Source organism: Crotalus tigris, unplaced genomic scaffold (genome assembly GCF_016545835.1).
Source record: "Crotalus tigris isolate CLP2741 ecotype Arizona unplaced genomic scaffold, ASM1654583v1 scf7180000017644.4837335, whole genome shotgun sequence".
Lineage (NCBI taxonomy): Eukaryota > Metazoa > Chordata > Lepidosauria > Squamata > Viperidae > Crotalus > Crotalus tigris.
Window position 1 is genome coordinate 2,488,304 of NW_024096536.1, and position 16,105 is coordinate 2,504,408.

At 35.1% G+C, this 16,105-nt stretch overlaps 1 protein-coding gene across 9 annotated transcripts in view; it reads left to right on the forward strand.

Annotated features, from left to right (window-relative positions):
• Positions 1-2: 2 nt before the first annotated feature.
• ZC3H7B (zinc finger CCCH-type containing 7B) overlaps positions 3-16,105 on the forward strand; it is a 67,272-nt gene continuing 51,169 nt past the window's right edge. For 5 of the 9 annotated variants that reach the window (XM_039335549.1, XM_039335554.1, XM_039335555.1 and 2 more), the window contains exons 1-4: positions 4,870-5,035; positions 8,984-9,043; positions 9,883-9,916; positions 14,844-15,041. In XM_039335549.1, coding sequence (XP_039191483.1) covers positions 8,991-9,043; positions 9,883-9,916; positions 14,844-15,041 — 285 coding nt within the window. In that variant the 5' untranslated portion in view covers positions 4,870-5,035; positions 8,984-8,990. Of the gene's footprint in view, positions 130-4,869; positions 5,072-5,135; positions 5,503-8,983; positions 9,044-9,882; positions 9,917-13,215; positions 13,275-14,843; positions 15,042-16,105 lie in introns of those variants that run through there. The other 4 variants (XM_039335552.1, XM_039335551.1, XM_039335550.1 and 1 more) reach the window with 4 other exon arrangements.

Sequence of the window (16,105 nt, forward strand, 5' to 3'; positions counted from 1 at the left end):
TAAGGGAGGCGGAGGATTTGAAAGCCGGCAGTTTTGTTTCCCGGATTGTGATTCGCTCCGTGGCCGCCTGCGTTTGCTCAGGGCGGCTTTCTTCTCTTTATGCTCCTCCTTTCTTGCAAAGACTCTGAGGTAATTGTAGCGAAAGGGCGGTGACGGTGAAAAGAGGTCACAATTTTGTGTTGCACAAGTGCAGCTCGCCCACTCGCTCGGCACCGCAGAGTATTCTGGGAGTTGTAGTTAATTTTTACATTAAGATGCATTGGGAAATGTTGATATTTTTCTTTCATGGAGCGGTTTGTCGCTAGAAGCAACGAGATAAATGTGCGCAGAAGAGAGTTGGATTAGCAAAGTAGTTTTTGTCAAAAAAGTTATCTGTTCTCTGGCATATTTTCCGTCTGTGTAGTATGTAGAAATGTTACAGCCTGATTTCTATGTCTGGAAATTCATCAAATTCTTAAAGTTTATATGCAATCATTAAAAATATTCGAAGAATTTTGAAACGTGTTGTGAGAAAGTAAGTTTATTGGACATTTGTTGAAAACATTTCCTAAAATGAATACTTTAAATTTTGGATTATATTTAATAGAATATGAAAAATAAGAGAACAGTTTAGGATTGAAGAAAAGCATTTGTGTCAGTTAATAGAATGTTTAAAGAATGGTTGAGCAGTGAACAAGGAAAAAGGGAATGTGCAAATAGAGTGATGAATAATGTAAGTTAAAAATAAATGGTGTAAAACTAGAGCAAGTAAAATGAATTTGCTTATCTTGATGCACAGAATTAGAAAGCAATGGCTAGAATGTGGTCTATTTCAAGGAATGATAAAGAAATGTCTGTGTTCTGCCCATTTGTTCTATGAGAATTGGGTATAAAAGGAGAAATTAAGTTGAATACAATAGTCTTCCCAAGCCATGGCTTCTTGTGCTCTTTTATTCATTTAGGAAGCCAATTGTTTCATTTTTTGGTCAGTCACTGCAATAAGTATCTCTATCTATCTAGAATGCAACACCAAAAAGTTACTTTAAAAGTATTATAGAGTTAACAACAAATAGGTAATGAATAAAAATAGATTGAATATAAAAGTGTGTGGCCAGTAAACAAAAGTACTGGAAGGTGCTTTGTTCAGAGAATAAATATCACACTACAAAACAAATGTATGGAGGAAGAGTGAATAAACTAAGAAGAAGAGCAGGAAAGTTGGCAAGGTATACTAGAACTGGCCAATCCCATTTGGGCTTCTAAATAAGGAGAATCAAAGCTGGTCAATATTTTTATGAGTGACCACTGATAAATACCAAAGCTGTTTGTACTGAAAAAAACACAGACAAAGGCAGTTGAGGATGTAAACATTTCATATATATGTCAGGAAAGATACAAAGATAGCTTTATAAATTCAACCAGGAACTGTATATAGTTTCAAATCATTATAAAATGCCATTTTACTTGCTTCATCACTTGCTTATTCTGCATTTTCTGCCTAAAAATCCTACCCAAATGCATCACTCAGTGTGGAGGTGCAGGTATTTGTGAGATTCTACAAAACAAAATTTTGAGTGCATTCATATTGTTCACCAAGCATCCTTGAATATATATCATATTTTATTATATTATTGATATCCAAGTGCAGCATCATTGTCATTTAACACTACAATATATGAGCTGCATGGGGGCATGATGGTTCATTGGTTAAAGATGCTGAGCTTTTCAGCTGGAAAACTGGCACCCCAGGTTGGAAACCCCAGCACTGCATGACAGGGTAAGCTCCCATTACTTGCCCCAGCTGCTGCCAACCTAGAAGTTCAAAAGTATGCAAATGCAAGTAGATAAATAGGTACCACTTTGATGGGAAGGTTACAGTATTCCGTGCACCTCGGCATATAGTCATGCTGGCCACAAGACCATGGAAGTGTCTTTGGATGAAGCTTCTCATTTTCATTACATCAGCCAGTCTACACATTCACCTTAGAGTACCCCATTGAACTGCACTGGCTTTTATTCAAAGAAGAAATATATTGAATTTGCAGACTGAAATTGCTTTCAAATATTTCATATAGAACATGTCCCCAACCCGGGTCGGCACCCTGGTGGTGGACAGCAGCCTGTTTGAACCGGGCCCCACAGGTGGCAGGTAAGCCTGCAAAGCTGCATTTGTGCAAGCGGCAAGTGTGCACAAAAATATCCTTCTCCGCCACTGCTGGTCGGCAGAGCTGGAAAGGTGGACTGCTGATACAGAATATATCATACTCCCTCAAGATACATGTCACCACATGCCGAGTGTTGTTCTTTTGTTCTCTAAAAATATTCACTGTCCTATTAAGGATAAGAAAAACTTTTGTGAATTAGCTGCATCTTAATAACATAAAAATATAACTTGTAGTATTTAAAATTCTTAGCCACACATTTCTTAGTTGAAAAAAAAATCTGATACTGTTGTATATGGACAGAATTGGAACAGCTTGCCTTCAGAAGTTGCGAGTATTCCATCATTGCAGGCCTTTTAAAAGAGAATGGACAGCCACTTGTCTGGAATTTTATAGGGTCTCCTGCTTGAGCAGGGGTTGGACTAGAAGACCTCCTTCCAACTCTGTTATTCTGTTAATTATTAAATCCTGTAATATAACAGCCATAGTTTAGCCTTAGATAAATTTAATGGGTTCTCCTATAGAAAATTTCTCAATGCTTTATTGCTTTAAATAATAATTTTAACATAGAAACATGCTAAAGAAATATATAAATCTTATGCTAATGTTATCTTGTCCCATAAATTCAACAGAATTTTAATAATTATTTAAATCCATTTTTATTTGAGAAGGAAAGTAGAATACATTTACATCCATAAAAATGTTTCCTTAGAATAATTTTTATTAAAATAATAATAGCAACAATAACAATATTACATTATTAACAATAATCTGAAAAATTCAACAAGCAAAATCCCACATTTTATAAATGTTCATACATTAGAACCTTAAAAGGTATAATAAGAATCTTACTCCAATGAACTGAATAACCTGATAAATTAACAAATATAATACCGTTTGGTATATACATATAATTTTCAAACATTATTGACATATAATAACAGTTCACAGTAATTATTGTTAGAATGTTTTCCAAGCCAATAGTTAAGGCAATATCTCCAATATCAAAAGCAGGGGGAAAAAAGACCTCTGGATACATAAAGAGATAATTTCATTTGTATTAGGAGTGGGTAGCTACATATTGACCCAAATAAAGGAAAAAAATCAACTTTTTAAAAAATCCACTGCTCCGTATTCAAACCCTTTTCTGAATCCAACAAGATCAGCATTGCAGATTTTAGCTTTTTTGAAATACACAATCAAACTATCAATTATTATCAAAGTTATAATATCTTGGTGAACTTCTTAATTTTAGCCACAAGTCTGCTACTTATTTTATCTAATTTAATAATCTTCTACTTACCTGGTGTTCCTTTCTTGGAATCTTAATGCCAGTTTAAGTTTATGCAAGAGAGATAGCACAAACCATAGTTACACAAAAATGGCCTTTTGAGGAACTTAAGAACATAACACAAACCAAAAACATTTTGTTTTTCATAATGGTGAACCAGTTTCTACTACTACAGTACCCACAGGCAGGAAACATCATAGTTTTTCTGTCATTGTTCCCCTACAAGTGTATGGAATTATGCTGCTCCTACTCTGAGGAGACATAGTTTTTAAGATTAATGGCCCTTGATAATTTGAGCTCCAAAAATTTAAAGGCATCTTTTAAAGCCATCCAAATTAATAGCCATATCACTATATTTTTTGTAGTGAAGTCCACAGGTTAATTATATCCTATGTGAAGAACAGCTTCTTTCATCTACACAAATTCTCCTTTCAATTACCTTCATTGGATGGTCTTAGTATTTTGTGTAAGGGAGAAAAGCTTCTTGTCCATTTTCCCAGGCTATGTATTATTTTAAACAATTCATGCCCATTGTCATCAATTTTTCAAGTTAGAGCCCTGGTATTTTCTTGCAGGGAAAATAGCCAAGCATTCTGATAATTTATAAACTTCTGACCTTTCTCACTGTTATCATTTCCAAAAGTGTCGATATAAACTGTACTTCAGATGGCAGATGTACTATAGATGTTATAATGACAGCATCTTTGTTTCTTATGCTGCTATTCATCTAGCATAGAACTTACTTTTTCTCCCTACTGTAGCTGCCAGGCACCGAGTCAAAGTCTTTTATAAACTGCCCACTATGATTCCAGGATTTACTCTGATTAGTTCAAACTGCAGTTTCAATTTGGATCACTTTACATTTAATTTAAATCACCTTTCCCTTGGCAGAACATTGTATTGCAACCTTTTATTGCAAAATGCAATTTATATGATAATATAAATTGGTGTCTGCCAGCTTGGAAGGGTCTTGCCTTGAAAAACTGCATCTGAAATAAACAAATCCTCCCAATGCCTGAAAGTAAGTAACATAAAATTGCAGGCTGGTTTTTAAAAAAAATCTCACTAAATTAGTTTTTTCCATTGATCTGTATCTCTGTCTCCCCCTCCCCCCCATAGATGTTTTCTCTGGTTTTATTTGCAAATACAGTACTACATAGGTAAAATTAGACATACTTTCGTTTCCTATGTTTTAAGTGTGATATCTCAAAGTCTGGGCATAAGTACAGTAGTAAATATACTAATTGATTACTGGAGTCGAGTTCAGTTTGAAGGAAGCTTTACCATTTTCTAAAAAAAATACTGTTCTACACCGTGGTGTGCGTGCGTGCGCGCGCGTATGTTTGTCTGTGTATACACCTGTGGGAAAGAGGTGGTCTTTAGGACCTGGAGGGATCCCAAGGAAGCATTTTGCCTGGCTGGTAAGGCTATGTTAGGGAGACCTGGAAATGAAAGTAAAAAAGACGAAGAGGCACATGGAGGGAACAGCAGGGGCAGCAGCAGAAGCTGTTGTAGGATCAGAATGCTGCCTTCTGCAATGAAATAATAGTGACTAATTATTTATAATAATAATATCTCTAGTACTACCATACCATTAATCAAGGCAAGTAACCATAGTGAAAATTTCCAAGCAGGAGGGGTGAGTAGGTTTTTTTTTTTTTTTTTGCCTGGTAAGGAAGGAAAGAAAAAAAGGTGGAGAAAGATGTGAGAAATCTCCCCCCCCCCCAGCAATATTACATAGATTCGCAGAACAGTGACAAATACCGTAATTGCAGATGCAGCCAAATCCTCCCCTATCAAAACGTCTCGGTCTTTCTTTAGAATTTGCTCCCAACTGTATTTTTAAAGACGATTTTTCCGAACGAGATGGGGTATAGGAGGGCTGGCAGGAGTTTGGGAGTGAATGGCGCGCCCAGTACCCTTTTGGAACGATCGAGACTTCCTACTATTTCTCTCCGATGGGGCGAGGGGATTGTAAGCTGCCTTGCCAGTTTTTACTAAAAACATTCATTATATGCAATTTAAGTGAAAGAAAAACTGCCGACGCGTATGAGTGGGTCCTGCTTAAAGGTTAGTTCTGCTGGATCTGGCGTTTTGTAGCCTGACTTATCAGTTACCAGTGTAACAGCATGGAAATGGTTTCCTATGTAGTATATAAATCTTTTTGTATATATCACTAACATCTTTCTGTGCCATGGGGCTATTTTAGCTTGGAAATAATCGGGACAGCTTACTATGAGTTTGGGAGAGAGTGCATGTAATTATACTGTAGGTTTTTTCCGTTTACTTCCGCCATAGAGATATATCTAATGCCGGTTCGCTTTGCTAAGCGAGGCCGCGGCTTGGAGGCCTTGGATTAATAGGAGTAAAACGGTTTTAATCCAGCGGAATTCAACTAAAAATCGTGTTTTTTAATGAGGGCAAAGTAAGGACAATGGTTTGAAGAAGCCAAGTAATATAAAATGAAAAATAATTATTGTGCATAAGTGCACATTGTGCTATAATCTGAATACCAAAGGATTCCTAATATTTGTTAATATAACAAACTACCATTCATGGATAAATGTCGTATGCCTGTTGCATTAATATAATAGGTTAAACAAGTTATATTACTAACATGGAGAATGCATAGTAAGAAAACGGCAAATGTGTTTAAATTGCTACTGAGAATGCAGAGTTTTATCATGCATGACTAGGGGGGAAGTAGGTGAGTGCCAGGAACAAGTAAATTAGGCATTATAACTTCCAGGTTAGTGGGATATTCTGTAGTGTATATCTAGTGCTTGTTTAAGCCTTTAGATATGTCTATCTTATTCTGTTTTTAATCTGTCTTTTGCTCATTTTAAGTAAACTTCGCCTAAGTTGTGAAAGTTTGCCATATTTTGTCAAAAATGTTTGAATAAAAAAGTTACTACACTACTTTACACCACTTTTTAAAACAGTATTAACCATATATATGATCCTTATATTAGAGGAGTAGGTGATTTGTAGATCATATGTGGCTTAGCATTGTTTATTTTTGGGAGTTTGGTAATCTCCAATTTTGAAAAACAAAGCCTCTAATTTTATAATATGCAATTAAGATTCTTAGAATGGCAAAATTGCAAAAAAAAAATGGAAATTAGGAAGCAAGTAATCATCCATCCACACAGTGTTCTACTTGATCTTCCTCATCTCTGTCTCCATGTGATTTATAGGTGCATGCAAATGTCATATGCAAAAATTATAACTGCTCAATTAATGAACAGTGCTTTTAAAAGTTTTAAACTTGAAGTTTTAAATTATTTAAAAATGGTTAAGGATATTATGGCAAAATTAGAACAATCTTACATTTTAGTTAGAAAATATTAAGGTGAACAGGAAGGGATGGTACAAATGCACAGTTTGGTTCTGTGCTTTGAATTAACTGATATATAAGGATCTCAAACCTGCACTTAAGACTGAGCAATTGAAACATTCATACTTTATAGTGCAACTAAGGCTAATCAAGAATAATTTTTCCTTCTTATTTGTAATTTGTATCAAAACCTCAACTGGTAGTTCTGTATTATATTCTGATTTTTTTTCTGAAAAATGTTCATTTTCCCCCTCTATTTTTCTGCTCCTTGTGGCACCATAAAAGTTTACTTTTGTTTACTTTGCAAACATCTTACACACCCACAAACATATTTTATTTACAAGAAATTGTAGGAAGGTACCATTCTGAGTAGGACTTTAACTATTTTTTTAAAATAATATTGACAATATTTTTCAAGTGCATAATTTTAATTAATGGACTATATCATTAAAGGCCAGTTTGGGTGAGCAAAGATACCATAGCCTTTTTTCAAATTTCAGCAATCAACAGTACAGGTAATCCTCGATTTAGGACCACAATTGAACTCAAAATTTCCCTTGCTAAGCAGGAGACTTGATAAGTGAGTTTTGTCCTATTTCACAATCTTTCTTGCCACAGTTGTTAAGTGAATTGCTGCAGTTGTTAAATTAGTAACATGGTTATTAAATGACTTTGCTTCTCAGAAGGTCGCAAAAGGTAATCACATGACCCCAAGACACTACAGCTGTCATAAATATATGCCCATTTGCCAAATGTCTAAATTTTTTTCACTTGACCATGGGGATGCTGCAACAGTTGTGTGAAAACCTGTCATAAGTCACTTTTTTCAGTGTTACAACTTCAGACAGTCACTAAAAGAATATTTGTAAATTGAAGACTAGCTGTAAACTTGTACAATGGTAATTGCTATTAATGCTATTTTTATTAGTGTTCTTTGGTCCAGTCAAGGCTATCATTTACTGTTTATAATGTTCTAAATTGCTGATATTTCAAGATTACACAAGCCTTCAAATAGATTTTCCGAATCTTAGTTTAAAAGCTTTTTGCAAATTCTTTTAATCCTGAACTAGTTTTAGTTTTTATAAAATATATTATACAGTATAGGATTGTGGATTGTGTATGAATAAACTGTTGTAATTCCTTTTCCTAGAAGAAGGCAGTGGCCTGCTATTATTGTTTATTGCCATGAAAACAAAAGTTTTATGTAGTTACCTTGAGGCAAAACTTGAGAAAGACATTACTTTGTTTGAAAAAATAGACTGTAAATCTTTTAAATTATTCAGTAAATTATTAGTTTCACTATTAATGAAGAACTGTCAAAAACTATCCAGCCAAGCATTGTGAAACCATTGTCCTATTCAGCCAGCATTCTGATTTAAGGTAGTCCTCAACTTACAACAGTTCACTAGTGATCATTTGAAGTTACAACGGCACTGAAAAAAGTGACTTATGACCTTTATTCACACTTGCAACCACTGCAGCATCTCCATGATCACGTGATTTTGATTCAGATGCTTGACAATTAGTTCATATTTATGATGATTCAGTGTCCTGGGGTCATGTGATCACTTTTTGTGACCTGACAAGCAAAATCAATGGGGAAATCAGCATCCGTGTTACTAATTTAACAATTGCAGTAATTCATTTAACAACTGTGGCAAGAAAGGTCATTAAACGGGGCAAAATTCTCTAACAAGTATCTTGCTTAGTAACAGAAATTTGGGGCACAATTGTGGTTGTAAGTGGAGGGCTACCTGTAGTGAACTCACCAGATTTCATTCTTCTTTAATCATTATTACAATTATTTAAAAATTTATCCTACTTGCAATTTTCTCTTAAAGTCATATACAGTCTTCTGAATAATTCCAAAGATTTCCAAGGTGTTGAGAAAGGTTAAAAAGTTCTTGAATTTTTTTTCTTTCTATTCCTTTGCTCTCCTTAAAAATCCTGTATATACTTTTGAGAAGCATAATGAAAAATGCTTTTTTTTTTTCCTGTATTTTTAGGAAAGAAAGTTGTTGGAATTTATTTACTCACATTTGCGGATAATGTATTGCTAAGTGCTTACATTTTGTATTTCATTATTTGAGTCTGGAAAGAAAAAACTAAATACTAACAAATTTGGGAACGAAATATAATAGTGCTGTGTCCATATTAAAATTTGAAATCAATAAATTTATACAACTGTAAAAATATTCTTTTTTTCTATTGCAGTGATGCAATGGAAAGACAAAAAAGAAAAGAAGAGATAGAGAAAGGTCTTCAGTTCATCCAGTAAGTAACCATGTTTGGGAATGGTAGTGTTTCTGTTTTCATTTATTTGTAATATAAAATTCCACTTTACTCAATATATCACTAAATATCAAAACAAGAATCAAATTACAATTCTATTGTGGTTGTATTGGTGTAAAAATATGGCAGTGCCCAAAAAGTTACCTGTTGGAACTATGTGACCTAATTTAAACATATTACCCTCATGTGGAATTTGGAACCTAGAAATATTAGACTTCCAACAACATATTTTAATTAACATACTCATAAAGGAGAACTTCTAATACTAAGGAGGAATATAATTTCTTAGATTTCTATTTATCTTTTTCTTTTGTTGATTGAGACTAAATTTGAGGTCATGTTTTTCAGCTCATTTATTCTTTTGATTGGCTTTATAGGAATATTATAAAATAAATTGGGAGTTTACGGATTATATTCAGTTTTCATTGGTGTCAGTTTTACATGACTATAATTTTGCAGAACAGAGGAGTTAAACTTTGTCATATTTGCAAACCTTCCTACATATGTGGGCCATGCATGCTAGCTACAAAGTTTCCGTCTTTCATTTTTGGAATATTTACTGAACTTTTTTTTTTTCATTAAAGTTGGTCAAAGTTCTTGACAAACACCAATATATCAGTCAGCCTATAAAGTTGGTACCCAATAATACTGTCCTTCTGGAAAACTGGGTTATTTGTTTTACTGTGGAAATTTTCTATCCATTATTAAATTATGCACGTAATATATATATATGTCCACGTCTTCATGCATGTTAAATCAACGTACATATTTCATGAATGTTTCATTCTTTCATAACTGTTTTCATTCATTCTTCATTCTAGGTCCACATTACCATTAAACCAAGAAGATTATGAGGTAACTTTAAGATTTCACATTCTTATTTTAAATTATTTAATGATATTGTGTAAATACAGCTTGTGTATTGTGTAAATACAGCTGTTGTCATAGGTTGTGTTGGAGAACAGAAGAATAGTATTAGTAATTTTCTAGAGTGATTAGATGAGCATAGTTTTATATGGAAAAATCAGCAATCATTCTCAGCTCTATCTTAAGGTACAGCAGAATTTCACTAAGTAAGGTTGTATTTATTTATAACATTTTTACTGCTTTTCATTATCATAAAAATAATCCCCAAACAGGCCTTGCACTTAATTCTTACAGGAGACCATGTTTGTATATTTTTTATTTATTATAAATATTTATTCATGTTTACTCATCATTACATCTACAGAACTGACAATGAACTAAAATATACCGTTAAACACAACAATCTTAACAAAATAGCAAAAATATACACATACAAAAGCATGTATGAAGTAGAGGATCAGTAATGAGAGGGCCCTGCTGAAGAAAAGTTTATGCATTTTTGGAAATACAGCAGAGAAAAGAGTGTATAGACCTCTTTGGAAGAAGCATCAAAGTACAGAGGCAGATACTAAGAATTTTCTGCTGTTTGGGCTAAGTTATTAGTAACTGGGCTGGATCTTCTGGCTTAGTTGAAATGAGAATTGTTGACTTTTCTGACAAGGATTTTTTCATTCAGCCCTATGTAGGAAAAATAGAAAAGAAAGCTTTGGATTTTCCTACTCAAAGAGAGCAATTTAGAATGTAACAATTTTTATGCCAATCCTGAAATGAAAAAAATCAGAATGAAGATGGTTTTAATGTGGTGTCTTTGGTGCTGTTTGATCTTAGTTATTTGCTTGCAGTGTTTTGTTATCTGATTAAATAACATCAGTGTTAGTGAGTGTCAGGTTTGTTTCCTGCTTACATACAGTAGCTTGCCCTGCCAGTGCTGGCTCCTTGATTAGATTTTCTACTTGATTCAATCCTGAACTACACAAATTCTCTTCTGTTGGATGATTTTAATGAGACATTCCATTTTTCAACCAGTGATGTTACTGCAAATACAAGTCCTCAATTTAGGATGGCAGTTGGGACTGGAATTTCCATTTCAAAGTGATGCAGTTCTAAAGTGACAGCAATCCAGCAGGGAAGGTCACAAATGGCAGTGGTTATAATCATGGTTGTAAGTGCTAGTTGATTGCCAAGCACCCAGATTGCAATGTAGGATGAAGGGGTGCTAGGAGAGCTGGAACTCTAAGGACTTGTCATAGCCACCATTTGTTCAGCACCATTGTAATTTCAAATGGTCGTAGGGTTAGGGTTAGACCAGTCTAATCCCCAATCCGTGGACCGGAACCTGTCCGTAGCATGTCAGAAACCGGTCCATGCAAACAAGCAAAGCCCTATTTGCAGGATGCAGGCAGCACATGAAACCGCACCCCGCCCCTGTCCATGGAAAAACCTCTCTCCATGGAACCGGTCCCTAGTGCCCAAAAGATTGGGGGCCACTGGGTTAGACTACTATTTGAGGAAAATAAGACAACTATCAAACACTCAGTATTTTGAAAAATCAGACCAATCAACTAAAGCAAACAAGTTACTATTGGTTGAAGAAAACATTGGGTTTCAGTATATATTAGAAGCTGAATGTTCAATGCAGAGAGGATGGTATCACCAGAACCTTATGTTTGGATATTATGAAACAGATCCTCCCCCTTCCTTTTTTTTTCTTTCTCTTGAGCACTGTCCTCAATGTTTATAGAATGTGAAGAATAATTTAAACTCAGTATCTATGGAGACTGCTTGGTGCTTCAGTAAGTTGAGCAAAGTACTCAAGTTTTTAAGTCAGAAAATTGTTTGTTAGAGGAACCCACTTTCCTAATGGCCCCAAGGTTTGAATGACATGTGCATCCACTAGTTTTCAACAACTGTACCATGTTTTTTAAAAACAAATTGAGAAGCTATTTGAGCAACCAAAGATTATTTCTGTCTATTCATATCTCTCAGGCTGCTGATAGTTTTCAAAATGATTTTTTAATATAATATTTTATTAGTTTTCTAAATTTACAATTAAACATTTAAAAAGCAACGTGATGACTGGGTAATCAATAATTCAATAATATATATAAATCTTTAACACAAATCTCGTTACGACATCAGATATTTCCTCTCTTTTTCCCTTAATATCTACTATCTGATATTAGGCTAATATAGTTCTTATTATTATCAACCAAGTAAAAACCATCTTCGTTACATTTATCAATAATTTTTAGCTTATACATATCTTAATTGTGTTTGCATTTAATCCTTATACAATCAATGTCCTGTTATTGCTTTTTCCCCAGGCTTTAATTTCCCATCAATATTCAAATTAACATTTGGTATTTATAGTTTCCAAGCTTTAGGTGACCAAAGTTTCCCTCATCTCAACTTCTACATTTTTCCTTTTCATAACAAAATCTAATATTCTAAATACACATCTTATCTATTTGCATATAATCTTATTCTATTTTCTAAAAGTTATCTGTTTTCCACCATATTAAACCAAAAATCTGTTAGTCTTATTACACATCTTATCTATTCAATTATAATATTACTTTATTTTCTAAAAATTATCTATTTTTCACCATATTCAACCCTCTAATCAGTAGTATAAAATCCCCTCTAATAGATCAAAACCCTAGTTTCTTTCAGCCTTACTCTGGCTTTCTTCCTTTGCCAACTAACCTTCCATGTCAGTACATTTGAATCCTCAAACAGTTCTCCCTCTATTATTATATATATTTTTGGGAATAAGAAAGACCATTTGGTTACAGTTTTTTGGAATAACTAGCTCATTTGTATTCATTTAATCACCTCCTTGTTATTCCAATTTCCCACAATTGTCCTGATAGGTTTATCTGCTATTCAATCTGTTGTTCTTCCTTTTCCTCAAATTTCTTCTGATTTATGTAAAAAGTCTTTTCCATTTTCAATGTTGTCACTTCCTTTTCTGATTTTTCCATTGGCTGGATCTGTTGGTCAGTTTGGTTCTCTGTCTTAGTATTAAGTTGTTCCACTTCTCCTGTTACTTTCTGCATTGTTAGTTCTTTGGTTGTAGTCAAGATCTGGGTTTGTTTATCTAAGCTGGCATCTTGTTCCTTTATGTTGCATCTTATTTTGTTACAAGCTGAAAGAATGGTTTCGTGTATTGATTTCAACATAGAAAGGATTTTTTCCTGATCTTCATCCATATTCTCTTGATAATGTGTTAAGTTGAAGACTTTAAAATCAAACATTAAAAATAGTTTTTTGTTTTTTATAACTAGGTATGGGACATCTATTTCTTGTGTTGTAGGTAGTCTTTATAGTGGAAATTGTTTGCCAGGTAAGAATTTATAGTCAAAAGTATTCATCATCTCGTGTAATAACAGGTGCTTCTTATGTAAAGAAATAGGAAAGCAATTCCCCACATATAACTCTGAAAATCAGTAAAGGTTTACCTTCATAGTTCAAACAGATATGCTGCCCTAAAGGTCCTTCTTTACAGCTGAGTTTTTCACAGGTGGTATTCTGACTCTGATATAAAACACCTATCAAGTCAGATAGATAACTCAAAAGAAACGATCTTATAATAAACAAAAAATATATTTTAATGAGAAAAATTACTTGCATTCACGCTGTGGTTGATACTCCTGGAAAATACATCTTTTGTCCATTCCTTCAGACTATATCTTTAGGTAAAAGTATGATGCTCTTCCATACCATCTTTATAACGGCTCAGGCTTATTGTGTGACCTTCCATAGCCCATGCTTCTTACAGACCAAGAGATTCCCATGTGGCTTGTGTCCAGGAAGTCTCCCAATGACCTTTTTAAGACTCCTTCCACTGATCCATCAACATACCTAGCATTTAACCCAATAACTGCCAGATATTCTAACATGCTGATACCTGCTGTCTAGTTGGGGATATACGTTCCAGAATAGGTGGTATCTGTCAAGGTCAAAAGGGTTTTTTCTAGAGTCTGGGCTTCAAGCCAAGTCTCTTTTAGTCAATAACAAGTTGTAATACCATACTTCGCCACAAGATATCACTGATGCCATTTAAAACTTTTTAAGTCCAAAGTTTTTATAATAGTTTTTCAAGATTTATTTCTTTTCTTTTTAGATAAAAACCAACATCTCCAGTAAAAATAGGAAAACTTTAGTCCCCAAATTTCAAAAGTATATGCATTCAATTACATTAAAGTTGTTCTTATAATTGCTCTGTTCCCCTGGTAGTCAGTCGCTGCTGTTTTTAGAGGGTGGAGTAGAAATTCACTTCTCTCTCTCCTCACAGGGGAGAAAATACTTTGGGCAGCTTTTGCAGGAAACGTTATTTAAAGTCTTAAAGAGAAGATCAGATCTCACCCAGTTTCATCCGCGTTGCTTTAAAAGTACTTGGTAATAATTTTGACTTTGGCTGTCAGCAGCTTAGTGACGAGCCATATTGCTATAGCCGGTCTTTCCCTGTCGGTTTGGAGGGCTGCCCTGGATCAAGCAGAAGGGCTGCCACCCTCCTGCGATCAAGCGGGGGTCCCCTCCTTGCTCGTCACCCTACAGGGCGACTTTCGATCCTTTCCAGAGTCCCCCAACAGAGTGAATTTGGACGGGGAAAATGGAGATCGCCTTCCTGTGTCCACAGACGCCGCAATGGCAGTCGGTTTTCAAAATGATTTTGATAGCAGTATTGTGCCATACTAAAGCTAGGGATTTGTTATCTGGTCTCTATTGTGTAATAAAAGCATCATGTTGCAAAGAATAGGTAGGTCTGAAACAGACTACAGTACTACAGTTAATTATTTAGTACTACCAAGCCATTTCTGCGAAGAATAATATGTTAAAATATTGTGGAGGGAACTATAAGTGAAAGGCTTGAAAATATCCATTAAGATTTGAATCCCATTCTTCCCTATAGGCCTTTTTACAAAAATTGGTGCAAAACCTACTTGCAGAGGGCAATGATTTATTCAGAGAGAAGGATTATAAGCTGGCACTGGTGCAGTATATTGAAGGGCTAAATGTGTCTGAATATGCAGCTTCAGATGAAGTGAACATTCCTGCGGATCTTTTATGCAAACTACATGTCAATCGAGCTGCCTGCTACTTTGCAATGGTGAGTACCCCTTTCACTGCTTCATATCTGTGTACAGGTTCTTGTGGCTTACCGACTGCAGTTGGGACCGTAACTCCAACATTAAGTGACACCATTATAAAATAAAATGTGACTTCCTCTCGATTTCCCCCTTGAGTTTGCTTGTCAGAAATTGTGAAGATTGCAAATGGCAATCAGGTGACCCTGGGACTCTGCAAACATTGCAATGTGTGCCCATTAACAAGTGTACAGTGTGTAATCACATGACCACAGAGATGCTGCAAAAGCTGTAATTTTGAGGATAAATTATGTAGCTTCAAGTGGTCGCTGAATGAGCGATCAGTAAGCAAGGACTACATATACTTAATTTGATAAATCCAACTTTCACTTCCATAGAATGTTATAGAGAAAATTACTACCGTATTTTCTGGCGTATAAGACGACTTTCTAAACCCTGAAAATCTTCTCAAAAGTCGGGGGTCGTCTTATACGCAGGAATATACGGGTAGCTGTTCTCTGAATTTAAAACCAATCTGCCCCCTAGTGGCCAGCCCTATTTTTTTTTTACAGAAATAAGCACTAACAGGACAAAGCTTTCTAGCAGCAAAGGAATGGAGCTCCTATTGTGCTCATCTATAAACAGAAATTCAATATTGTATCGTATTTTCTGGCGTATAAGACGACTTTCTAAACCCTGAAAATCTTCTCAAAAGTTGGGGGTCATCTTATACGCCCAGTCGCCTTATATGCCAGAATATACAGTACGTGCATGATTCTGATCTTTACAAAATAGAAGTGGAGGCCACTTTTGCATATTCATATTCAAAACTACAAAACTTGAGAGTGAGGAGGAAGGAAGATAATTTGATCAAAGTAAATTGCAAGGTGACATAGTTAATTTTTCTCTTGGGTCTTTGTAAGACGGTAGGTCTATACCAGTGATGGCGAACCTTTTAGGGACCGAGTGTCTAAAAACTGGCCTCACCCCTGCCCCGCCCCCACACCACCTGCCCACAGAGCCACTCATCGCCTCTAGGGCCCGCCGCAGATCACCCAGGCAGCCCAGCAGCGCCATGGCGGCCATG